The sequence below is a fragment of the Leptonotus elevatus genome, chromosome 15 (assembly GCF_054856555.1).
Source record: "Leptonotus elevatus isolate MCC_2025b chromosome 15, RoL_Lele_1.0, whole genome shotgun sequence".
Taxonomy (NCBI): domain Eukaryota; kingdom Metazoa; phylum Chordata; class Actinopteri; order Syngnathiformes; family Syngnathidae; genus Leptonotus; species Leptonotus elevatus.
The window spans coordinates 18726977-18754844 of NC_141253.1; the positions used below are offsets into that span (position 1 = coordinate 18726977).

Here is a 27868-nt window from a genome sequence, read left to right on the forward strand (position 1 = left end):
TCTTTTAAATGTATTAGTATTACACATTCTATGCAGCGACCTCCATTATTGTCAGAAATATTAAATGCCATCCAACCAGTTTTTAAGATATGGCTGTGTGTGAACAGATTACAACTATAAACCTCATCATGTTACCTTCATCAGCACTTCATCACTCGAGTGAGCGAACACTTCATCTCATGTTTGACACATGATGTGATATGGTTTGGATTATTCGGAACGCCTTTTAAAGCGGAGAATCCACACTGTTTTAGTTCAACACCCAAATTAAAAATGTGGTTCAAAACGTATTAAAACATTCTTGCTGGAACAAGACGATAATCTCAAAGCAGAAGTTCCTTTTGATGGAGGACCAAAACTGCCAAAATAAATAAATTACTAAACAAATAAAGAAATGAAGAAAAGTGAAGAACAAAAATGAATATAAAAAATATAATTCAAAAATGAAATACAAAAAATAATTATAAATGGAAATAAAACACATATACACGTACACGCGCACAAACACGCACGCGTATAAAATATCAAAATAACCTTATTAAATGTTTAGTCATATCCCAAGCTACAATGCTGACTTTGAAAATAATGGACTTGAACAAAAATAATGATAATATTGTCATTCATTCTTGAGCAAAAGTTGTTGATTTAAGAAAAACTCAGATTTCATGGGTGCAAAAACTATGTGAACCTTTAGTGACTTATCAGTCTTTCACATCTACTTTGGGGGATTTTTGCCACTCTTCCTTGCAAAATGCAGCCAATTGAGAGAGGTTGGATGGGCGTCTAGGATAAACTGCCAGCTTCAGGTCCCGCGCCACAGTATTTTGAAATAATTTATGTCAGGATTTTAACTGGGCACGTCCAGAACATGAATCTTGTTGTTCTTCAGACATTCCTTGGTGGTATTGCTGGAATGCTTTGGATTATTGTTATGTTGCATGAGCCATCGTCTGCCAGGCTGTAACTTCACAAAGAACGGCTTCAGGTTATGATCCAGGATTTCACAATATTCCTCTGAATTCATGATTCCCTGGACTATGTGGAGTTGTCCAGGTCCCGAGGATGAAAAGCCAGCCCAGAACTTAACATTCTCACCATCCTGCTTCACTGTAGGGAGAAGGTTCTTTTGCTGGTATACACTGTTGACTTTTCACCAAACATGACTGTTTTAGTTGTGACCAAATAGTTAGGTACGCATGTGCAAACTAATCATACAACAATTATGTCAACACACTGAATACATGTCCTTACATTTATGGCTCACTACTTCTGTCAATACTAGATGGAAGTCCATCTACTGTATTTAGGATGTTGGACAAGAAACAGCACTAAGTGAAGATGAAGACCACAATGTTTGCTTCACTAGGCCAGGTAGTGACCCCAAATGTAAAAACACAACAAAAATATTGAAGGCCAAATTGCAAAGCCCTACATAAAATTCAGCCCATATGCACGTGAGTGAGTCTACCTTAATATTATATTATATTTTAATTAGGGCAGTCAAAATTAAAGCGTTAACTCTGGAGATTAATTCAAATTCATTAAAGCATTAAAATTCTTTACTGTGTGCAGCCAAACTTGGCGGCAAGCAAGATGAATGAACCATGGACTATAGGTAGTTTTACTTTCTCATTTACGTGTTTGATGCTTGTTGGAGAACTCTTAAGTAATTTGTGCACTTTGTAGAGCCCAATTCAAGGAGCATATTAGTTGGCGTATCATCTCAGGGCAAAATCCCCTGCTCAAGTTACCTCCACGCGGCCTCGCAAACCAATGCTGCTGGTGTTTGGTGCTCGTCAGCAGAACTAAACCTGTAAGCGACAAGTCCTGAGAATTGTTTTTATGAGAAACAAAAACGGCCTGTAAAGCTGAGTCCATAGTCTCTTATATTAGAAAGAAAAAGTGCATTTGTATCTGTTTCCATTTTGCAGCAATTAGAATATAGCTAAGTTTCATCATTATTCACAAACCTGTTGAAAACACTAGGGACAACAGCTTGTTGCAACATGGCCCTGGTCGATCTCGTATACTTTGCTGACACCTTCTGGCCATTATTATTATTTTTTTAATAACTACCATTGCTTTAAGCGACCTCTTCAGGTCAGAAGCTGCATCAAAGCCTTATGTATGCTCTAGCACAAAAAACATAAAAACGTTCCGTTCCGTTCCGTTCCGTCTTCAATTCCGCTTATCCGGGGTCGGGTCGCGGGGGCAGCAGCTTTAGCAGGGAAGCCCAGACTTCCCTCTCCTCAGCCACTTCAGCCAGCTCCTCCGATGGGATCCCAAGGCGTTCCCAAGCCAGCCGTGAGACGTAGTCTCTCCAGCGTGTCCTGGGTCGTCCCCGAGGCCTCCTGCCGGTAGGACATGCCCGGAACACCTCCCCAGGGAGGCGCCCAGGAGGCATCCGAACCAGATGCCCCAGCCACCTCAACTGGTTCCTCAACGTGGAGGAGTAGCGGCTCGACGCTGAGTCCCTCCCGAATGACCGAGCTTCTCACCCTATCTCTAAGGGAGAGCCCGGCTACCCTGCGGAGGAAACTCATTTCGGCCGCTTGTATCCGGGATCTCGTTCTTTCGGTCATGACCCACAGCTCGTGACCATAGGTGAGGACAGGAACGTAGATCGACCGGTAAATCGAGAGCTTTGCCTTTCGGCTCAGCTCCTTCTTCACCACAACGGACCGATACAGCGTCCGCATCACTGCAGACGCTGCACCGATCCGTCTGTCGATCTCCCGCTCTAACCTACCCTCACTCGTGAACAAGACCCCAAGATACTTGAACTCCTCCACTTGGGGCAGGACCTCATCCCCGACCCGCAGAGAGCACTCCACCCTTTTCCGACTGAGGACCATGGTCTCGGATTTGGAGGTGCTGATCCTCATCCCAACCGCTTCACACTCGGCTGCAAACCGCTCCAGTGAGAGCTGGAGATCACGGCTTGAAGAAGCCAGCAGCACCACATCATCTGCAAAAAGCAGAGATGCAATGTTGAGGCCACCAAACCGGACCCCCTCGACACTCCGGCTGCACCTAGAAATTCTGTCCATAAAAATTACGAACAGAATCGGTGACAAAGGGCAACCTTGACGGAGTCCGACCCTCACAGGAAACAAATTCGACTTACTGCCGGCAATGCGGACCAAACTCTGACATCGGTCGTACAGGGACCGAATAGCCCGTATCAGGGGGCCCGGTACCCCATACTCCCGAAGCACCCCCCACAGGACTCCCCGAGGGACACGGTCAAACGCCTTCTCCAAGTCCACAAAACACATGTGGACTGGTTGGGCGAACTCCCACGCACCCTCAAGAATCCTGCCGAGGGTGTAGAGCTGGTCCACTGTTCCACGGCCGGGACGAAAACCACACTGCTCCTCCTGAATCCGAGATTCAACTTCCCGACGGATCCTCCTCTGCAGCACCCCCGAATAGACCTTACCTGGGAGGCTGAGGAGTGTGATCCCTCTAAAGTTGGAACACACCCTCCGGTCCCCCTTCTTAAAAAGAGGAACCACCACCCCGGTCTGCCAATCCAGAGGCACTGTCCCTGATGTCCACGCGATGTTGTAGAGACGTGTCAACCACGACAGCCCCACTACATCCAGAGCCTTTAGGAACTCCGGGCGAACCTCATCCACCCCCGAGGCCCTGCCACCGAGAAGCTTTCCAACCACTTCAGTGACTTCGACCCCAGAGATAGGGGGGCCCACCTCAGAGTCCCCAGACCCTGCTTCCTCAAAGGAAGGCGTGTTGGTGGAATTGAGGAGGTCTTCGAAGTATTCTCCCCACCGATTCACGATGTCCCAAGTCGAGGTCAACAGCACCTCATCTCCACTATACACAGTGTTAATGGCGCACTGCTTTCCCCTCCTGAGACGCCGGATGGTGGACCAGAATTTCCTCGAAGCCGTCCGGAAGTCGTTCTCCATGGCCTCACCGAACTCCTCCCATGTCCGAGTTTTTGCTCCTCCGTGAGTCATCACCTTATCGTGGTGGAGGGGTTTGCGTGTCCCAATGAACCTGGGAGCTATGTTGTCCGGGGTTTCATGCCCCTGGTAGGGCCACCCATGGCAAACAGGTCCTAGGTGAGGGACCAGACAAAGCATGGCTCGAAGGACCCCAATGATGCATACAAACTTTGGATTTTCGTTTCCCTTGCCCGGACGCGGGTCACCGGGGCCCCCCTCTGGAGCTAGGCCTGGAGGTGGGGCTCGAAGACGAGCGTCTGGTGGCCGGGCCTACACCCATGGGGCCCGGCCGGGCACAGCCCGAAAAGGCAACGTGGGTCCCCCCTCCCATGGGCTCACCACCGGTGGAAGGGGCCAAAGGGGTCGGGTGCGCAGTGAGCTGGGTGGCAGCCAAAGGCGGGGGCCTTGGCGGTCCGACCCTCGGCTACTGAAGCTAGTTCTGGGGACATGGAATGTCACCTCTCTGACAGGGAAGGAGCCCGAGCTGATGTGCGAGGCTGAGAAGTTCCGACTAGATATAGTCGGACTCACCTCCACACACGGCTTGGGTTCTGGTACCAATCCTCTCGAGAGGGGCTGGACCCTCTTCCACTCTGGAGTTGCCCACGGTGAGAGGCGCAGAGCAGGTGTGGGCATACTCATTGCCCCCCGGCTGGGCGCCTGTGCGTTGGGGTTTACCCCGGTGAACGAGAGGGTAGCCTCCCTCCGCCTACGGGTGGGGGGACGGGTCCTGACTGTTGTTTGTGCTTATGCACCGAACAACAGCTCAGAGTACCCACCCTTTCTGGAGTCCTTGGAGGGTGTGCTGGAGAGCGCTCCCCCCGGGGACTCCCTCGTTCTGCTGGGGGACTTCAACGCTCACGTGGGTAATGACAGTGAGACCTGGAGGGGCGTGATTGGGAGGAACGGCCCCCACGATCGAAACCCGAGCGGTGTTTTGTTGTTGGACTTCTGTGCTCGTCACGGACTGACCATAACGAACACCATGTTCAAGCACAAGGGTGTCCACATGTGCACTTGGCACCAGGACACCCTAGGCCGCAGTTCGATGATCGACTTTGTAGTCGTGTCATCGGATTTGCGGCCGTATGTGTTGGACACTCGGGTTAAGAGAGGGGCGGAGCTGTCAACTGATCACCACCTGCTGGTGTGTTGGCTCCGATGGCGGGGTAAGATGCTGGTCCGACCAGGCAGGCCCAAACGTATTGTGAGGGTCTGCTGGGAACGTCTGGCAGAATCCCCTGTCAGAAAGAGTTTTAACGCCCACCTGCGGCAGAGCTTCTCCGTTGTCCCGGGGGAGGCGGGGGACGTTGAGTCCGAATGGACCATGTTCCGTGCTTCCATTGTTGAAGCGGCCGATCGGAGCTGTGGCCGTAAGGTGGTTGGTGCCTGTCGGGGCGGCAATCCTCGAACCCGCTGGTGGACACCAGCGGTAAGGGATGCCGTCAAGCTGAAGAAGGAGTCCTATTGGGCCTTTTTGGCCTGTGGGACTCCGGAGGCTGCTGACAGGTACCGGCTGGCCAAGCGGAATGCGGCTTCGGTGGTCGCTGAGGCAAAAACTCGGACATAAAAACGTATAAATACATTTTTGGGAGTGCATGACGAAGTATTAAAAAACTTATTTATACGTTTTTGGGTTAGAATGAGTTAAGGGGTGAACAAACATTTGTTGAAAGAGATGATTTTAGAGGTACAAAAAAAATCCCGCCAGCAGTATGTAATGTTTGGATCAGTGTGCAGCACAGACTTTGTGAGGGTTACTTGTAGAGAACAGGGTACAGACACAAGATGATTGAACTTCCACAAACTATGAATCAATGCAAACCTCAGGTGTGATGTATGAGCAGAGGTTTTAATGCATCCCAACCCACACGCATTTCTCCATAGTGTGTTTGAGATCATCCAGAGTGACCTAAATAAGTGGTCAAGTGAAAACGATTGACACCACAGTCCTTTAGCAATCATTGTGATGACAAAGGCTTTAGCTTGCAATATGGCTATGGTCATTTTCAGGTCAGTGTGTTTTTGAAAGACAGAAACTCGAAGTTTAAAAAAAACAACAGCTGATGCGTCATTCAAAAAGCAATAACAAAATCTTACTAATTTATGGCTTTTTGGATTGGGAAACTGAAAAACAATCACTGGAAATTGCTTAGTCAATATGGTATGGTCATTCATTCATTCAAATATAGCTACTCTGATGTAAAGCACTGACCAAACAGTATCAAATATCATCCCGTCCTTCAGGTACTGTGCAGGCTAAAGCACTGAAGTGTACAATTTCACCTCTAAGGATGTCGGAAGCAGTGGTACAAGAACTTAAGGCAGAACTCTTGGATGTTTGAGCGACTCACTCCCCCTTGAACTGAGGACGCCTCTTTTCCTTGAATGCAGCCAAACCCTCCAGTCGATCTTTAGTTGGGATCACCTTTGAAAACAAAAATACATCAATACTCTACACCAGTTGTTATCAAGTGGCTTTTTTTGTTTTTCATAGTGGCAATATTTAATATGTGACACAAGAGACTTGGAGCCCCCCTCCAAAAGTATTGGAACAGCAAGGCTAATTATTTTATTGCATACTGAAGACATTTGGGTTTCAGATCAAAAGATGAGTATGAGAAACGTTCAGAATTCCAGCTTTTATTTCATGGTATTTACATCATAGCTATGTTGAACAACCACAATAGTTTTGTAAAAAGGTTTTATGGACTGACAAGACTAAGATTAAACTCTACCAAAGTGATGGAAAGGCCAAAATATGGACATAAGAAAGGATCTGCTTATGATCCAAAACAGACAAGCTCATCTGTGAAGCATGGTGAAGGTAATGTCAGGGGTTGGGGTTTGCAAAGGCTACTTCTGGAATGGGCTCACTAGTCTTGACTCCAGGTCTTAAAGTAAAAAAAAAAAAATCCTGAGCCTGAATTTTTTCCAGGGAGCGGTGGTGCAGTGTCCAACGTGCCGATTTGTTGTTCGACCAACATCAAGCCATTAATTATTATTCGATTTGTCGCCGTGGATGGACTGGGCATTTGGGAAACTCATGAAATTCCCGAAGGCCAGTCCTCCCCAAGTGTCAGGTCATCTCTTTCATTATCCATTTATATTATGTATAGTACAGTATAGCACTGCGGGTTGCAGTCCCCTCTCGTGCTGCAGCTAGCAAATATTTTGGTATTCAAATATCCTACGGAAAATTCTATTGAATAATCAGGTATTTTAAAATTAAAATTAAAAATAATAATTTTGCATGTTGAAAGAACAATTATGAATACAGAAGACATAAAAATATATTTCCACTTACTAATAATCAACCAACTTTCATTTCTAGATAATTCACTTTTTTTTTTTTAACAAATTTAAATTGTGCTTAACAGCACATTATTTTCCTCTCTAGAAAGTTAGGGAGATTTTAGACAAATCTCTCCCTGTGGATTTTGGAACGACGTTCCGTTAAAGGGATTACACCATAGTATTTTAAGCCCTTCCACAGTTAACTATAGGCATATAATTAGGGGTGTTGAGAAAAAATTGAGTCGGCAATATATAGCGCGCAATTCTCGAATCGATTCGATATGCGGCTGAATCGATTTTTAAACATCAATTTTTTATGGGAATATTCAACAAAACGTCTTACTTAGGGTTAGTATTCGCACATTAAGCATGGAAGAATGTTATATTAATGGAACATTAAGCCTTAATATTTTATTTCAGTGCTGTTCAAACATGAAACAGACTGCAACCTGTTTGTTAAATGCAGTGGCTCATTTATAAGCCTGAATTTTCAGATACATACATTTTCAAACAAATCTTACAGTGTACATGTACAAGTTTACTAATTAGTATTTTCTAAATAAGAGTAAAAAAATATATATATTTAATCGCAATAATCAATTTATAGTTTCGTATCGGGATCAATCGGTATCGAATCATATCGGGACCTATGAATCGTGATACGAATTGAATCGCCAGGTACTCGGCATTTCACACCCCTACATATAATTATGAAATCTTACCTTTGACACAATCGCAATGTAATTTCTTATGAAATATGAGTTATTTCAGTGGCTATTTTTCTTACCCGGAAGTCAAATGCTTGGTTCAGTAAAACCCCGCCTCTCCCCCTGTGGCTGCCGTGCCCCTTTCATGACGTCGTCCGAGCCGGCTGCTTTGTGCAACGCCCACGAAACGTACAGATTTTTAAAATGGACTCTAAATTTCACAGGCTGGAGGAAAACACAACTTTGCTCCAACGCTCCAAAAAGTTGATTTTTCATGTTGCAGTTCCTTTAAATATTAGGCAACCTCCCTCTCTAACCACTCTAAAACCACATCTTTGTTCTTTGGCATTTTACTTGGCATGAGATTCATTGTTTAGTTTTATGTTGCCTGCTGTATTTTGTGTTATTTTATTGACTTATTCATTTACCCACTTAAGATTATTATTAATTTATTTTGTGTTATTTTTGTTTTACCTGTCTTCATTCCATGACTGATTTTTACTCCATGTACAGCACTTTGTATGAAATAAAATTCCGAGTTGAGTAGGTCTGTGAGACAAAGTGACGTCAGAACCACAGTTGTGATTTTGTGCACAATTGAGTGAGCTCGGTTTATTTATTAGGAGCGGCAACTGTGGCAGACGTTCAGCATTAAAGTGTGCAAATCATCACGCCGATTAGACTGCCTTTGAAAAGTAGTCCGATGACTCTAGCTGCAGCCGCTAGCACCGTTAGCACGCTAACACTGTATACACCCTAAACATTGGCAACAGGCACCGTGCAATACAATATCAGCGTATTTAAGTCTTCTTTTAGTGCCCTTAACTGGTGATCGAACGTGGTTCCTGTACGAACTTGTTTTGTTGACGTTGGTCGCAATTGTTTACGCCGGCAATAAGAACGGCAAACACACAGCACGAGTTAACATCATCCATTGCGTCGCGGCCTGCGACTGGCAAAACACTTCCGGGAACAACTTCAAAATAAAAGCGTTCATTGGCATTGCGCTCCACATATTACTTGGTATGGGGAGGTTTATTTTGAAATTGGCCTTCTCTCCGCATTGGCTGTGTTTTGCCAGACGTGTCATATATGTCAAATGTTCCGGAGTACTCTAAGCCCTGCTGACTCTTGATTGACGATGTAACTCATGATGGTAGGCAGAGATGGGAAGTAACCAAGTACAAACACTTCGTTACTGTAATTGAGTAGTTTTTTTCCAGTACTTTGTAATTCACGGAGTAGTTATTTAAAAAAAATAGTTTTTACTTATGTCCGTTACATTTTAAAAACAGTATCTGTACTTTTTACTCAATACATTTTCAAAACAGAGGGTCGTTACTCGTTACTTTTGTTTTACGTGAATGACAACGAAGTGCAAAGCTGCTGTCAATGTTCCTGGCTTGGCCAATCATACGAAGCGTTACACAAGGACCCCGACATCCCCGCTTGTGACGCGTGAACCTATGAGATGACGATGGTGTGGTCACTATTTATTTAACAAGTAAAAAAAGAAAAGAACAAGTATACGGTATGTGTTACTTTGAAGACCCCCTTTTTAATTTTTCTCTCAGTTCCTTAAACCCCAATATTAGATTTGGCAGAGGCATCTTTCATTGAATTACAATTATAATTCTTTAATACAAAATATACAAGTTTTCTCCTGTGAACATCATTAATCATATAATTTATACATATATTTAAGGGAAGTTGTAAAATGTCTGAAGTCCTCTTGTTTATGTTTAACAAATTTAAAACCTCATAAATCATGCTGTTTGTACCAAGGACTGTCTCAAATGTTCTCCAATTTCAATACTGTAAATTTATAGGATCGTATGCCAAGAAACATTTCTTGGGAGGAGCAATATGATGCCCTAGCGGCTTCAAATGTCTTGGCCTATCGGCTATCCAGTCATATATTCAGAGCAGTGGGTTTATGACATTAGTTTAGTATTAAATACTTGTTGGCTTTCAGTATCAGATGACACTTTTCAAAATAAATACACCATTAGCTATGAATTTCAACAAGGCAAGTTGGCTCAGTCTTTAGAACAATTGTCTCATCCATGGAGAACCTGGGTTCAAACCCCACTTGGACCACATTTTAATATGGCACATTCGATGGTTCGATACCAACTGACTATCTTATCAGGAAATGGATTATGATTTCTCTGAAATGATGAAATCCCACCTCAGACAGATTGCAGTTCAGATTTTCTTTTTATTCAATTGTAATTCAACTGCAATAAAAAAATAAAATAATTTTCACATCATTTTTTCTTTCAATTTCTTTCATAAGCATTCAGCTATTAGCATTCAGCTATTAGCATTCAGCTATTAGCATTCAGCTTTCAGCATTCAGCTTTCAGCATTCAGCATTCAGCTTTCAGCATTCAGCATTCCCACGCAATTTCTGCAGTTACAAGTAAGGATTATGCCACCAAATTAAGTTTATTTAATAATGTTTGTTCCAATACCTTTGCTCACTTGAATACTGTGTGGGTTCAAATAAAAGGTACTCTGTCCTCCTGAGTAGTTTAACACATCTGATGTAATGGTGTAAATACCATGAAATTAAAACTGGAATTATGTCCCATATTCATCCTTTGATTTGAAATCCAAATGTCTTCAGCATACAAACATAACAACCTTGACCTTGCTGTTTTGTATGGGACTGTGTTAGCAGTGCTCAGACCGTATGAATGAATGTAGCAGAATGTAGCAGTTTGCAGCCAATTTTTCTTTTTTTAACATCACAAAAATCTGGAATTTTAACATCTGTGTGTAGACTTTTTATCCACTGTAAAAATGAAATTTCAGGTTATTATTATTATTATTTTTTAAATAGTTTGTCTAAATGTCCAACAAAAGCATATTAGTTGTTTAAATTTAGTACACAAAAGTAAATGTGGAAATCAACAGCAATTATCCTTATTAATTCGTGATTCTCTCCCAGGTGGGCCCTGTTCTGAATTAATCTCTCTAAAAGATTAACCACACGTTGTATTCTCACACAGACTAATTTTGTTAATATTTGAATGCAAGTTATTTTGTTTTAGATTAATTGAAATTGGAATATTTTTAGGACAGGGTCCTTTTTCCAAATTGTATATTGGTCTCACAACATTTGAAATATTTTGAATGGCCAGATCAGAAGATATCTTAACTCTTTGACCGCCAAAAACGTTTAATGACGTATGCTGAAATTCTAATGAATGCCGTCAATACCGTCAAATGACGTCAACTACGTTTTTTTTCTCAATGAGCAGTGCAACGTCTTGTGCAGCACTGCCTTGTCATTGGGGTTGTAAAATCCCAAAACAGCCACTAACTATGACCAGCAGATGGCAGCATTGTATCTCTTTTCAATGGGCTCCCGGTGTATGGAATTACAATGAAACATGACGAATCTGATGAAATAGTTTTCAAGGATGACGCGAATGATCAAAGCCTTTGTCACATAAAATCTAATTCACAGAGCGTCACTAAACAAAAAATATTAGTGTCAAAGTCACTGTTGTGCAGAAAATGTGTCTTTTCACAAAAAGCTCGTTTTCTCCTGATCTTTTCAATTTTCTCTCAATGTCACTAAAATTACCTATTTTCAAATGGTAATTACTAAAGAACGGAATAAGATAGAAACATCTTTTTTCCTAATGAAAGAATGGAACACGATTTTTTCATTTGGTAACCACCATGTATATGTAGTCAAAACACACAATATTCTGTTTGCCTTGAAAGATGAGTTAAAATACTCTAAATCGGCCGGCACTGTCTGGGTTGTTTTTTGGATAACGTTTGGTAGTCAAAGAGTTAAGCATGACTTAATTCATCAACATTTATAATAAATATAAATACAAATAAAAAATAAAGTGTTTTTGATTGCTACTATATTTTAAGATACTTCCATTGGTATGTGCCAATTTTTGCAACATTTCAACATTAAAGGATTTGGCATGCAAGTACTCACTTGTGCATAGCATGCTTCTTCAATAGCCAAGCCAGTAGACAAATCCACCTGAAAGACAACATGGCAACTCTTGTAATCTCACAATTAGATTTTACCCTTGTCTCCAGTATTTGTATTTCTCAAACTACTATTTATTTATTTAATGTCAGGGAGGAAACGGTTTACCAATTAACAGTGAAAACCGTGCGCCACTGTGTCAGGCCAATACTTACCGCCAAGACACTGGTTTGACCAGTCTACGACACTTATGTCCATACTGTAAGTGTACATACCCCACAAATAGCTTTTGTACAACCCTTTGTCAACCTACTACAAATTCCCAATTAAAATGGTCAACTTTCATTCTACCATTTAAAACCTTGGTATATGTTACTTCCCTTTTCCCTAGCAGAGCTGGTCGTAACAACGTAACCAAACCCAGAAAACAGGATAGCGAACTTTCTATGTATTCTGCGCCATAGGAATTGATGACATGAAGCCGTATTTGCTAAACATTTGTTAATGTCATTGTATGATATACTGTAAGTAAACACAAAGGAATCCTAAATAACAGATGTTGACATCTTTGGTGGCTGTGTGGTGAAATGTTGTGTTAAACATACATTGTAGAGATTGGAGATAAGTTACTACGGATACTTTGTCCTGGTCTCATGCTATGGGGTTCCACCATTACTTTTGCCGGAACAAAGTGCTTTCACCTGTTTTGCCGAATGAGCAAGTTGGGAGCACATATAATGGACTGCTGTGAATTGCTGGTTTACCTCCATTCCCTGATTGATGGCCAGTTTTGCCATCCTGACTGCAATCGGACCCTGTGGAAACAAAAACACAATGTTTAAACAGAGGCTTAAAATATGAATGACAACACATTGATACAAACTTCCGGCGACTAACACCCTCTCACCTGAGGGTTAATGTCACGTGCAAGCTCCAAAGCTCGCAGATAGGCAGCATCTCCACTCTTATTCTGCTCCACAGAATGACTGACCAGACCCAGGCGACAGGCTTCTGCTCCATCCACCACCCGGGCTGTGTACATTAACTCTTTAGCATGGGACACACCAATCACCCTGGGGAGACGCTGAGTACCACCTGCATTGGAAAAGGGCAACATATGACACTCTGTGTATTAAATAAAATGTACAAGACAATTTAAGACTTTTTTACATTATTTAAAAAGAGAAATTAAAATGATTGAAAGTGTACCTTCAATATGATGACAATTACAGACCTCTGTCACCATTTTAAGTGGGAGAACTTGCACAATGGCTGGCTGACTAAACACTTGTATGTATAGTGATTTACAATCATACTTAAAAGGAGAAGTTATTTATTTATTACAATGTGTTCAATGCCATTCTTAAACTAGTGGGGGCAACCCCCACTAGTCTAAGCATGGAATTGAACATATTGTAAAGAATATTTTTAACTAATTTATCATTTAAATTTTACCTGTGGATAGAAAAAAAAAGCAAAGCACAGAGTATCATAATATAGGTCCAACGACTCTCTCGACAACAATGCCACATTGTTTGTGGTTTAATTTAAAAAAAGAACAGTATTTGTGGGGTATCAAAACATTTAACAAAAAGAACACAAGGCTTGAAAAAACTTTATTTTAGGAGCATATTTGCTAATCAATGGCGTCATTTGAGGAACAATTTTGTATTATTGAGGAGCAGGTTTTTTTCCGGCTTAATGCTGGTGACCTGAAACAAAAGATTTAATTTATTAACCCCAAAAAATGCTTCACAATAATATGTTCTAGGTAGTTCCACTAGTCCAAACATATCAGACTTACAGTCAATGTTTTCTTGCCATGTCTGTAGTGTGTTTAAGCTTTGCTTATTTTTCAAATGGTTCTTGGTGATAGAGAAGCGCTGGCGAATGTTTTGAAGACACGCACAAACTTGACTTCATATGCAAGTCCGGGAAATGCATTGTCAAGATTCACTTACCACTTCCTGCAGCGCTTATAAAATACGTTTCTACACATTCCAGCTGTCAATACACCTTTATTGTGACGAGGGGCAACAACAACAGTGCATTTAAGTGTGTAAATTACATATTCGCCAAAAGTGAAAATAAATGCTACTCTCTGCAAAAGTGTCAACACGTCTATTTTGTTTAATTTAATGACAGAAATCCGTCGAGGTATATAAACCCTGCGTAATTTGTCTATTTGGCTCGCAAAATCCACATTTTGACGTGAAAACTGCTTTGCAAGACCACTTATTTCGAGCCTTGGGAACACCTGGAGCCACAGTTTCACCCATTACAGTGAGGTCTGTGGTCTGTGTAATGCAAGTGTATTGGGGCAGTATCAGAATCTGACGGTATGATAACTGAGTAAAAAATATCCATTTCACGGTATTGCAATTAAAGCCCTAAAAATTATTCAACTTTTTTTTCACTTAATACAATGTATTTTATTTTTCAACATAGAATATTTGTTACATTAGTAAATCTGCACCGTGTTAAATATGTGGTTGCAGCAGCATGTTTTGGGGCCAATTTTCATCAGCGGGGAAATGGGGCCTTAATCAAGGTGGAGGGACTTATGAATAGGCCAGTCAGCGGGTAGCACAACAATCAGACTTCCGCTAGAGTGCAAAAAAATAAAAAATGTCGGCAAGGGCTACTAGGATGGCGGAACTTTATATTGGGCTTATTTAACATGAGTTGAATGTGACTCGTTAATTGATCAGACTTCTGCTAGAGTGCAAAAAAAAATAAAAAATGCCGGCAAGGGCTACTAGGATAGCGGAACTTTATATTGGGTTTATTTAACACGAGTTGAATGTGACTCGTTAATTGTGAACACAGTCATGAGAGAGGTGTGATAACTTGTGCAAGCACAAGTTTATTTGTTTTCTTTATATTCGAGTGGAAAACAATCTTACCTGCCCCAGGAATAATAGCAAGTTTGGTCTCAACAAGTCCCATTTTTGCAGCATTTGCTGGAAGGAGAGATAGCATCACAACAATCAATGCAACTTTTGAAGATCCCACATACAGAACAAATAAGTACAGGAACATAATGGAAACGATCCCAATCAGTACATGTACTAGTGTTGTTCCGATACCGATACTGGTGTCGGCAGAGGCCCCTGCATTAAAACAGTGGTATCGGTGAGTACTAACAAGTGACATGCTGATACCATTAATTCCTACGCTAATATAGGACTTTGGATGCAGCATGTTGTGTCTTGCTCGTGCACGACATTCACTGATGTGTGACATGTTCACTGCATGCTGAGCCAAGATATCCTATTGGCCCTTGAATGCTCTGAACCAATGGCAGGACATCTTTTTCATGTCGATAAAAAAAATGCAGGTATCGGTATGGTATCGGCATTGGACGATACTGCAAAGCCGGTATTGCGGGTCCAAAAATTTGTATCAGAACAATACTAGCATGCACTGAATTAACATTTTTATCAGTCCATTATCTTCAACGTGGAGCTGCTGAAGGGAAAGTACTTGTTTTGGTTTTAAATTAATTACTTCACAGAAATTGTTCGAAAGACAACTAAAGATGCACACAACTGAAATGTTTCCCACCAGATATAGGGCTCTCTCTCTCATGCATTCCAATGTTTAAAATGGTCTTAAAGCCAATTAGTATAGCAAAAATTTTAATAAAATCATATATTTTTTTAAATTGATACAAAAATAAAATCTCAGTTATTTTATTACACGAAAATCATAAATACATTAATTGTGATCTGTATTTTGCACAAGAACAAAACAAAACAAAATCCCAACATATACAGACAGGGCTAAACCTAATGTTTCCCAGCCTATTTATTTATTTATTGCCAACTACAACAAAAGAAACACAATGAAAATAAAAGTAAAACAAATGAAAGTTAACAATATATGCAATAAACAGATTAACTACTATTAACTATTCTGAATAGATGTGTTTTGCATCTGAAACTACAAAGAGTAATCGAAGGTGGGACATAGTTATTGATGACAAGAGCAAAAATAATCTTGTAGACTAAAATAATATATAATCAATATAGATTGTAGATGCAGCATGATTTAGTACCTATTAGTCCAGGGTAAAGCGGTACACGAAATGGATGGATGGATGGATGGATGGAAATATATAGACAGTAAATTTCACAGACCGTAATAAAAAAGAAAAGAAAAAAAAAGTTGTGTAGATTATTCCAAAAGAATAATTCAAAGGATCTTACAGGCAACTCTGATGTCACACGCCAGAGCCATTTCCAAGCCTCCTCCTAAGGCGGCTCCATCCAGTGCAGCTATTGTTGGCATTGGTAGGTTACCTATTAATGGAAATATATTTGAGCAGAAGCACAAGTACTACGACGGCGTATTAGGGCTATGTATAAATATATTTTTTAAGAGGGTGGGGACAGTATCCCGTGAAAAAAAAACCTTGCGGATTTGCCACTTTATAAAGTGGCAAATTTGCGACTTCATAAAGTGGCAAATTTGCAACTTCATAAAGTGGCAAATTTGCAACTTCATAAAGTGTCAGAGATTTGCTAGAAAAAAAAAACTTACGAGAAATACACGTTGCGTACTATGGTGTAGTGTGAAGATTCGTTGGTGGTTAATGGGACACAATGTTTATAAAATGAAAAGGCAGGATGGAGACCGATTCATTCTTAATTTAAACTTTTCTCGTCATACACGGCAGCTAAAGCGACAACACTTCCTGATCCCCTATCAGCTGACTAATACTAACCAATCAGAAGCTAGCATACTTTAGGTAAATGCAAGTGAATGACAGAGAGCAGCAGTTTCGACACATCAACGTAGCTACTTGTACAAAAAAATACCAAAATGGTATGAATGTGTAAATAATAATTCTGGAAATATAAATGTGCAAGTAAATATATATTTTAACAAATTAACTTAAATGCTTGATCCTCAGGGTGTGGACCTTCGCAAAGCGAGGCGTCTTTGTCGCTGGCCGTACTTAAGTGCGAATAGCCATCCTTATTTGAAAACCCGACCGAAAAGTTTTGCCACAAACATCCGAGTAGTATGCTATGTGTATTTCTCGTAAGTTTCGGAGTATTGCTTGTCTGGCAAATTTGCCACTTAATAAATTCGCAAATTTGTGATTTTTTTCTCGCGAATTTGCTACTTTATAAAGTGGCAAATGTGCACGTTTTTTTTCTCTGAATATTTCCCGCCTTCTAAAAAAATATTTATATGTGGCCCTAATACGCCGTCGTAAAGTACACCTATTTGCCATTTCAGGAAATGTTTCCCTAATATTGCAACAAAATTGATTTAACAAGATACAAACAGGTAAACAATAACATTCAACGACCATGTCAATTGGGTGCTGCAAGTAAAATATTATTTACTTTGTCCACATTAATAATTCTCAACAGCATAATTTCCCCTATTCCTTTGTGGTGGAGGGGTTAATGTGTCCCAATGATCAAAGCACCCAAGTTGTCAAGGGCTTTGGACCTCTGGTTGGCTCACTCCTAGGTGAGGGACTACAATACACAAAGCATGGCTTCTAAACAGTCTCCTATCTCTGGGTTTGAGGTCTATTAATGGACTCTGGTCAATACTTTGTAAAAATAAAAGACCCACATGGGCACTGACTAGTCGTTTTATTTGTGGAAAAAATATGACTTGGACCAAATTTGTGCAGGTTTTTCACCAGACAGTGAAAATATGACATCCATATCCCAAAGATAAAACGGACAAATGTTTACCCAGTTCAGTGATTAGTGCCCTTGCTTTGGACACAAATGGCCCCACCTCACTTTGATGCATCTTGGCCCTCTCCTTAAGGTCTGCTCCTACACACAGGACAAAACATCCTTGTCAGACTGGAAACTTTTCCAAACACGTGGTGAATTTTAAAGTTAAAGTTAAAATACCACTGATTGTCACATCCACCTAAGTGGGGCGAAATTCTTTCATTTGGTGATCTAACCTCCCAATTCCAATTAATGCTGAGTGTCAAGGAGAGAGGCAAATAGGTCCCATTTTTAGGGTCTTTGGTACGACCTGGCCGGGGACTGAACCCACGACTTCCCAGTCTCAGGGCGGACACTCTACCACTAAGGAACTGAGCTGATCAGTTTTGGCTGGTTTAATGAGCCGTGGTAAAGTAAATGATTGTGTGTGCACTTAAAAATGTACAGTACAGGCCAAAAGTTTGGACACGCCTTCTCATTCAATAAATTTGCTTTATTTTCATGACTATGTACATTCTCACTGAAGGCATCAAAACTATGACAACAACTATGACAACTAACGAACATAGTTCAGTTCTAACATAGTTTTGATGAATTAAGTGAGAATCTTCAAAGTAACCAGTCATGAAAATAAAGCAAATGCATTGAATAAGAAAGTGTGTCCAAACTTTCCGCCTGTACTCTATATAGGCACAAACTGGCGTTTTCGCCGTAGAAATGCAAAATTATGTGAAAACGCTGCAGAGAAATCAATGTATTCAAGCAAGGCTCCTTTAGCGAATAGGACGGAGCTGCACATACAAGTCGTTACTACAAAGCCCAAGATTCCTTGCAAATTCAAATAGGCAAAGAAAATAGCAAGCATGTACACAGCGAAAAACAATACACCATTCAATCGAGGTATTCCAATTGCATTTATATGAGTATTCGGGTTATGAAAGGGGTAACCCAGGGGTCTTATTTGGGGTTTTAAAAACCCGAATAAGAGCATATTCGGGTTATTGGGCGTGTTTACATGACCTTTCAAAACCCGAATATTGGCAATATTCGGGTTTTAAAAGGGTTATTGCCTGCATGTAAACGTAGTCAATGATGAACAGCGTCTAATTCACTAATGGCAGTGCTAATAGCCACACGGCGTTTGAGTGACGCAAACAACGTATATGGAAGGCTGGTGTAAGCGCTTCCTCGATCTTGTGGAAGGCTCTCATGCAGAATTTCCAGTGATCATGGCAGCAGTGTCATGGAGAAGGCCAGGCCGATCTACCCGCGCCCCTATTCACGTAGATCATGCACTGTGCGTAGGGTGCCATTCACTGTTGGTTTCCAAGGCATGACGTAACTCGGGCTGATCGGCGATCGCGGCGGGGGGGACATTTTGCGATCATTTTCACGTGACAGATGCATTAACACGCCGTTATGCTATGAAATCCATCCCTTCTGTATGCCCACGTCGACCTCTGAAAATATAAAAAAAGGATGGCACCTGCCAACAATAATGATTATTTTTTTGGACATTAAATGAATGAATGAATGACCTTGTCGTATTCCTCTCCACTGCACTACAGCTTAATGCACCTTGGTCCAACCTTGCTTTTTGATAATGTCATCGTTCTCGCAACTATTACTATACTGCCGTGTTCCTGGCGCAAATCCATTGCCATGTGTGGTAAATCAGGCGCAAATTTGCTCTCAGCTGTCAAACTTTGTGGCCGTGTTTGTGCTAGTATATCATCAGAGCAATATCCTAAGTGAATAGGACGTACAGGGAGTAAGCTGTGAAGCAATTTTTGGCGCCGTCTACGGACGCAGTGCATTCTTAAGTGGATTGGGCCCAGCATTCTTTAACCTTGCATACATTCATTTGACAATTGGACAAAAGGAAACTGATACCACCACCAAGGACGTACCTGCACAGAAGATCCCTGGAACTAAACTGCACAAGATTACACTGCGGACTTTGTTATTCTTTTTAATATCCTCCACAGCCTCCGACATCTGAAAGAAAATTTTAATGCAGCACATTTATTATGAAATACATGAATATGTTTCCTTACTTTAAGATTATCACATAAATGTAAATATCAGACAATGATCACCAAAGTAAACATAAAATGCAATTTTAAAATGTGGATTTTATTTTTTCAGGGGAAAAAATAAATATTCAAAGCTACCCAACTCTGCGTGGAAAAGTACTTACCCCTTACACCTAACAACTGTCTGGCCACTCCTGGGAAGGTTCACCACGCTTTCACGTTTTCTCCATTTGTGCATTATGGATTATAATGTGGTTCACTGGACTCACAAATCTGCAGTAATGGCTTTTTAACCATTTCCACAGTGATAGATGTTAAATACTTTCTCATTTTTTGTTGAAATTCTTTGGATCGTGGCATTCTGTTGTGTTTTTTTTTTTTAGATCTTTTGGCGGACTTCATTTTTTCAAACAAGTTCTATTCAAGAAAGTTATCGACTGAACAGGTCTGGAGGTCATCAGGTTTCAGTGTGGTCAGTGAAAATGAACTCTGCTTTAAAAAAATTAATGAAAAAAGTTATTAGCCACAAGTGGAGGCAACTACTTTTCCACACAGGGCAGGTAGTATTTATTTTTTCCTTAATAAAAAAATCACCATTGAAAGCTTATTAATTCCAAACTTAACTAAGAATTATTTTTATTTACATTTTTCATAGATGTCTGTCTGTAAATGTTTGTCAAACATCCAGCATCAAATTACCGAATTTCCTCCAGAAGTGAACAGGTGATTTTATTTTCCCACACCGGCGATCTATTTGCACAAATTCTTGTGAAGGCGAGAAACTCAGCACATAATGTCTGTTGATAACCATTGGTGAACTGTTCCTTTAATTCAAGTCAAATAATCAGTTCACTTGGATAATATTTACTGTTGAGAAGCTGAAATTCCAAGCATTTGGACAATTTTAAATTAAAAAATCTCAACGATTCATTGATTATTAAAAAGAATGATTAATTAATTTGACAAACAAGAATTTTCAATTAAATGGTACACAATCCTTTTTGATGTTTAAACATACAATTGCAATAGTATTCCATGTTCAAAAAGTATTGGTGATGCATCATGCAAAATGCTGTAAGGTTGACAAACAGTGGAATTTACAAACATTTGATAAATACAAGAGGTAAACAAACAGTTACATACCATTTGAACCAGATTTTTGCTTATAGCATTTTTGGCTTTTGGTCGGTTTATCCCAACAACCACTATACCTGAAACACAAGGTTAGATCATGACTGAACGTGTTACTAACCAGAAGAACAAACACATTTCACAAGTCAAAAACACTAAATGTCCAGCGAGCGCTTCAGTGCGTGAAGCCATCTTCCTGCGTCCTCTCGCACACACGCTGAAAGAGGCGTGTCGCTTACTTAAGGCGTTTTCCACATATCGGTAGACAGGGGGCCATGCGTGGTCAGTATGGTTATATGTGTACCTGCCTTTAAAAATTAGTTGGCGGGCTGTCTCGCATTTATTTTTTAAAGTACCGGTACTAAGAAAAAATGATACAGAGCCGTTTTTGACGCCAAAACATCAAGGTACGGTACTGGTACCGGTATCCCGTGCAACACTAGTCTGGAGACAGTGCCACTGAGAAAAAGACAGGAGGCAGAGCTGGAGGTGGCTGATGAAGATGATGAGGTTCTTTTTGGGAGTGACCTGGAAGGATAGAATCAGGAACGAGTACATCAGAGGGACAGCACATGTTAGAGGCTTTGGAGATAAAGTCAGAGAGGCCAGACAGATGGTTTGGACATGTTCAGAGGATGCGTATATTGGCAGTGAATATATTGGCAGAAGGATACTGAGTTTCCAAATGCCAGGCAGAAGAGGAGGTTTATGGATTTAGTTAAAGAGGGCATGAAGGTAGTTGGTGTGAGAGCAGAGGATGCAGAGGACAGGGTTAGATGGAGGCAACTGATTCGCTGTGGCAATCCCTGAAGGGAAAAGCCGAAAGGAAAAGAAGGAGAACTAGGTCACCAACAGACCTGACAGAAATATTTGCATCCAAACACTTCCCATCCAAGCTGGTAGGTTCATTTATATTATTCCATTGAAGTCAAAGCATCAATGCTCTTTTAGTTATTATGATTGTGTAGGCAATGCATAAGGTTAAGGTGATAGCCATGCTAACATGGGCAACCTAACTTTGCACATTAGTCAACATGCAGATCTAGACTCTGTAAAGTGAATTCAGAGATTTGTGCAAACCATTTCAGTTTTCTTTATTTTTTTTAGGTATCGCTAACATTGCGCTGCTTTGGAGTCTAAGCCTTCCCACCCCACTACATAAGAACTCAAGTACCAGACAGTGCATCAATGGCTATCCGGTAGGGCTGGGCAATATCGAAAAAATATCAATATCACGATATTGGCCCATGGAAAATGCATATCGCAAAGACATGCAACAAGTTTCATAATGGAATTGTATGTTTTTATCTGAATTTGACTAGTCAAGACACCAGGCTGAACTGGCACAAAAAATAAAATGAAACAAATAAATAAAACAAATAAAATAGGCCCTGGCATTTTGAGTCATCAGCCTAACATATAGTTCTTCCACTGATGTTTACTCATGTTTCAGTTTGCGATCTACAGCCAAACTGGAATACCGGACTAGTCCCTCTAAATTGTGGGCCATTCTCTTGGGGTAAAATGTAGGAAAATAATAAAAAAAACACTGCATCGGCCCCAAAGGAGGCCGGCCCACCGGGCATCTGCCCTGTATGCCAGATGGCCAGTCCAGCCCTGGTCAGACATAAACTTAAATGTACTTAAAACATCTAATAGTTGAACATTATCTGGGTAATTACAATTAATTAACTAAGAATACATTGAGCTTGCTTAATTTTCCACATGAAAACAATATTATTCTCTCATTTGATAATAAAAATATAATTTCTTTAGGTACACAGCAAAATGCCCAGTGATGAATTGACTCACAGATTCAACACTTGTTCAGAGTTTATATAGCTTCACACTTTCCAGAGTCAAATCAACACTTGTAAAATGGTGAAAATATTTAACACTGAGAGCGAGTACATTTTTAACTCACTAAGCAGAGTTACTTAACACCACAGGAGTAGACATTTAACTCTCCTTAGACACTCATAAAAGATGACCACTTAACCACTAGGGCTATCCAGCCACATTCTTGCAGTTGGCGTGATGTCACGACGTCATCTCGCGTGGCAACGTGTCGGCCATTTTGAAAAGGGGGGCATGCACAGTAAACATTGTTAGACAAACGTTGCCCGAAATTAATATATTTCAGCTGTGTTTTGCATCTTTTCCATAAAAACTCGTTCAGCATGACTTATAATTATCATGAGTCACTGCCAGACACTTTATTGCGTGTGTAAAACCACCTCAGAAGAAGGGCCTATGGTGGGATGTGACTCATTCGACAACTGGTTTCACCTGGTGTGTTTGAAACTTAAAAGGCTGCCAAAAGCAAGAAAATGGTATTGTCAAGACTGCCGTAAAAAAGTGAGCTTGTCTGCATTTTTTTTTTGCTTACATATTATGTAAATATTGTTTATGGTGTTTGCACTGTTTTTATTTACTTGGTTCTACCTCATTTTTGTGCAATTAAATTTATACTTACTTTATATCATGTTTTATGTTCCATTGCAAATAATAGGAGAAAATAAATAGCTAATAAAACAAATGAGGTATAATTTACTGTCATAAGACTTTATTCATGTAAACAAAAAAAACCAAAAAATCAGAGCACATCTACAGCAACAATCAAAAGACAGATTCCAAACTATAAAAAATACATTTTAATTGGAGGCGCCTTTTGAGTCCCTGAGTACTAAGTACATCGGTAGAAAAGAGAATAGTTAAAAATCTACAGATTAAATTAGATTTTGACTCAGAAACTAATAAAAATATTAAGAAAAAAATGCGGTTAAAGTGGTCAACCTGTAATGACCAAAATCAAACATGATGAATACATCACAAGGATTTGTAAGATGATCTCAATTTACTGTTCATCATACACAATGTTGGGGCCCAATGTTGCTCAAAATGGCACATTCTTATCGCAATTCGATAAAGTACATCCCAGCGCTTCATCTTTCAAACTCTGCACACATCGAATTAGCAGTGTACCTTACAGAACACTAAATCTATTTTAAATAACACGTTTGACATGCATCCTCATGGAGGAAATTTTCCTTGATATCTCTACTTCCCTGGCAGGTAGCTGTTTCTTACCCTTCGTAAACGCTGGAGTCAAAAGTTCACAGCTGCAACGAGTAGCAAAGTCCCCATGAAGGGTAAACCCCTTGTCAGCAAGTATCTGGTCATCAGGCATGTGATACTTGGAATCAATAAAACCAGACTCACGAACTCGCTGTACATCAGAAGCCCTCCCACCCCAACAAATAGACAAAAATTTGACATTTCTCAATGGATTGCAAGCAACAAATACTTTAACAGTACAATGTTTTTTGTAGCTACTGTAGCACTGAGCTCTGGCTAGCAGGTTCTTTAGCGATTCGATGAAGATCTCAAAACAGTCAACAATTGTGGTTAGTCGAGGAAATTTGGCACGAAAAACAGGAGGGTTGATTTGATGAATATTTTCCCTGTCAGGCAATTTAATCATGAAACCAAGGTTCTGTTTCATTTAGAGTTGAAGACGTGCAGGCTTTGAGAGATGCTCTTTGTCGGCACTTCAAGGGTTGACATCTGCCACGAACTGTAATGCATTTTGTTTCTTTCTTTGGGAAGATGGAGGGTACATAATCTGAGTGGTTCTCCATATAGCTGCTTTTCCACCAACAAGCCCAGGATCTTTGAGTTCTGGGTAAAGGAAGCTATTGGTTGTAAAAGTTCCGCAGGGAATTTATAATTTGTGTTTCCACAGCGTCATAGAGTTCTCTGTAATTAATTCAAATGAGTTAGATGACGTATGAGTTTGATGAGCCCAGCCGACTTTTAGTCATTTATTTTTTTAATTTTGGCAGTTTTGGTCCTCCATAAGTGCAGCCCGTCCCCTTAAAGTTCCAGCTTGGCTCAGCAAGACCCTGCTGCTGAGATAGTACTCGGATGTCCCCCGGGGAATTTAATTACCCTGGAAATTTTTGATGGTGGAAAAACACGCAAACTGAATTTTACCAAAGTAAATTGAAAAGTTCTCTAAAAGTTCCAGCAGTGGAAAAGCCCTTCATGTTGACCTTAGCACCTACCTAGAAAGAAGTGATGATTTTTAATTGGGAACCACAAGAATGACTTGCAATAATACATGGAATATGTATTGTGTGGAAGTGAGCAAATTGGTAGTATATACGAAGTGGTTATTTTGCCGTAACCGGCAATTTGCCGCCAAGTGTTATTTTGCCGTGAATCGCGGTAGAACAAAGTGGGGTGTTACGAGGCAGGAACCACGCAGTGCATGACTCACGTCACGGCAAAATAACCAATTCCCGCCAGGCCAATAATATATGGCTCTGGTGATTGACCAATCAGAGCAGTTCACAGCAAAACAACGCTTACAAGAGAGTTGCCGGTTACAGTAATAATAACCACTGCCGAGTCTATTGAAACCTAGCAGCTGATTAGGGCAACAACAACAAAAATCGATTAAACTTTTACTCACCAGTAATAAAATGTTGGCTGAAAACATAAGTGCGCTTGGATTTAGGTTCCCACAGGCAAAAATCGTCCACGGTACCGCCTGCTTTCACTGTTCCTCGATTGATTGCTTTCAGCCATTTGTGTCTCCGTTTCTTCTCACGAGGAAGAATGAAGAACTGCAGATGCAGCTATTCTTCCTTTTCTTACAATCCGCAACACAGCAACTTTTAGTCATTCTGACGGACAACACATCGCAAATAAGACCGAAGTTTGACGCGTTTGTAATCCACTACACGACAGAGCAACTGCTTGTGTTATGCCCCTTTCCAATACGGCGACGCATTACTGTGGTTGGTGACGTCACAAATGCCCGGATGTCCGACTGCGAGAATAGTGTTTGGGGTGTTATAAATAAATGTAACCTGTAACTTCAGCCCGGCACGAGTACTGTTGCGTTTTTTTATTTATTTTTTACTGCGAACCCTCGAAAAAGATACACGGACATAAAGTACTCGCCAAAAATGTGGTTATGTCAACATCGGCCCGTCACGGGCGAAAAAAAATATATATATATATATTTTTTTTTAGCAACACCTCGGAAAAACTACACGGACGGATTTTTTTCTTCGAGGCTTCGTTCGCCTCAAAGTACTCATCGAAAATAAGGAACTGCACTCGCCGAAATGTAGTTATGTGTCAAATGACGGACGACAGTTTTCAACTTTAACCTTAACACCTCTTTTGAGGAGAGCATTTTAAGTAGGCTATGTTAATGTTGACTACAGTCAGACTGAAAATGAATTAATGGCCCCAAACGCCTTTTGTTTTTCAAGACTGTCAGTATTTCCCAGTGATAAGGAAGAAAGGGGGATGAGGAAAATGGTAATGACTTGTCTCTCTCAAATTGAAGATAAGCAGGTGAAAGGCGGAGCCAATCTAACACTCTGTGGAGGTGATCTAACTCTGAGCAATCAACTCTGTGAACTAACACCTTCTCTACACACAATTTAATTCTGAAAACATTAAAATTACACTATGGGAGTTAAAATAAACTCCCACAAATTTAACTGCAATTTTAACACTCCAATTTTTGCTGTGTACATGCAAAATATTGCAAAAATTTCTATATCGCAATATTCAACAACTATTTGCATGTTTTTCCAATATCGTGCAGCCCTATTATCCGGCGCAATTGCAATGTGCGGTTAGCTAATTAGCTATCGCTAAACACTGACAATGAATCTTCCCTTCTCTTTAGAGCCCCTCATTGTTAGTGCACAACTCGCAGACAAAGACAGAAGTATCTTCCCCCCCAAAAAAAGAGTCCCACTTCACTGCCAGCGTGTGAAGCAGGGCTTTGGGCTGGCATGGCCACTTTAGAACGCCTCGTTGTTGTCTGTGTGCACGTCATGCAAAGAAAGGTGAAAGTGCGAGTAAGATGGATTTTTTTTAAAGTCAAGACTTGAAAGCTAATGCGTAGACGGGTGCTTTGCATTAGCATGGCTGCTTTAGAGTGCCTCATTGCTGTGGCGTTAAAAAGCTCCATGACAACCCCGTGGGCTCAAACATAGTTATGTGCAGGTACACAAAATATGCTAAACAAAGTGCCATCCATTTTTTTAGGTCGTAGGACTAATAAGTGGTATTTGATTAAGAGTTGAGCTCAGTGCATTCAGCAGACTCGGCAACAGCGTTTGTGAGCAGAGAAAAAGCATTGATTTTCTCTCATTTTATATACACTTATTTTTTTTAATCATTCAAATTTGGCAGGGTCAATAACAACTCTGTGCTGTGTCAAATGCAAGAGACAAATTTGAATTTTCACTTTAGAGACCTTAACTACAGTACTTTAGTAAACTTAATACATAAATGAAAAATAGTAAAAATTTTAGCAACTCCGTTTTTAAATACTCCCCTAAAAGAACATTTTATATGAGAAAATGACATTTTAATAAAATACATTCACTGTCAGATACAAGTTTATGACTATTACTTCAGTCATATTCTACAAGGTGGCTACTAATAAAATCGGTTTCTAGTAAGTTACTTATAATTTCACTAAAGCTTCGCTTTCATGTAGTAAATGCAAAATTGAAGAGGATGCACGTTTCGACTTGTTGGCGCAGCAGCATCCAGATACTGTAGTAAAACGATAGGCAGAACTCCATATTCTGCGATATTTGTGCGACGACTGCGCAAGCATTACATGTTGGCTACTTACCAAGCCGTTCACAGTGACAACTGAAAATAAATAAATAAATAATACCAACATACCGTAATCTTCTCCGTCAAGATACCTCACGACCAAGTCGTCCTTTGCTTCCGAGCTGTACTGTCGTCCCAATGTGCCAAAACCCACCGGAGGAAAAAATGATTTAGCGGAGCCGACATACCGTCTAGAAGTGAAGTAAAACGAGCCTATCTTGCTCGCGCTCTCACTGTCTGTAAAATGCACGCGGCAGGCTTGCAAAAGTGCCCTGCGTCCAACCAGGGCCGCCATAGTTACGAAGCTTACCGTACCGTATGACTTTGAACTCTGACATTAGTCACGTGACTCTGTCACATGACACTGCCTATAAATTCAGAAATGATA

At 40.6% G+C, this 27868-nt stretch overlaps 1 protein-coding gene across 1 annotated transcript; it reads right to left on the reverse strand.

Moving 5' to 3' along the window:
- Nucleotides 1–5804: 5804 nt before the first annotated feature.
- Nucleotides 5805–27812, reverse strand: auh (AU RNA binding protein/enoyl-CoA hydratase). Its single transcript, XM_086096133.1, has 10 exons — nucleotides 27550–27812; nucleotides 20833–20900; nucleotides 19564–19651; nucleotides 17666–17752; nucleotides 16154–16246; nucleotides 14849–14905; nucleotides 12850–13037; nucleotides 12707–12757; nucleotides 11946–11993; nucleotides 5805–6399 (listed from the first exon to the last, which is right to left on the reverse strand). The coding sequence occupies exons 1-10, from the start codon at nucleotides 27773–27775 to the stop codon at nucleotides 6322–6324; spliced, it is 984 nt and encodes a 327-aa protein (XP_085952259.1). The 5' UTR covers nucleotides 27776–27812; the 3' UTR covers nucleotides 5805–6321.
- Between the last annotated feature and the right edge of the window lie 56 nt (nucleotides 27813–27868).

Excerpts from the sequence above, each read along its gene's own strand:
- auh (XM_086096133.1), bottom strand. The coding sequence starts at position 27,775 with ATGGCGGCCCTGGTTGGACGCAGGGCACTTTTGCAAGCCTGCCGCGTG. Across the intron at positions 14,906-16,153 it reads GTGTGACATCAGAGTTGCCT|CAAATGCTGCAAAAATGGGA; the intron begins GTAAGATCCTTT and ends CTCTCCTTCCAG. Across the intron at positions 11,994-12,706 it reads CCATCAATCAGGGAATGGAG|GTGGATTTGTCTACTGGCTT; the intron begins GTAAACCAGCAA and ends GTTGTCTTTCAG.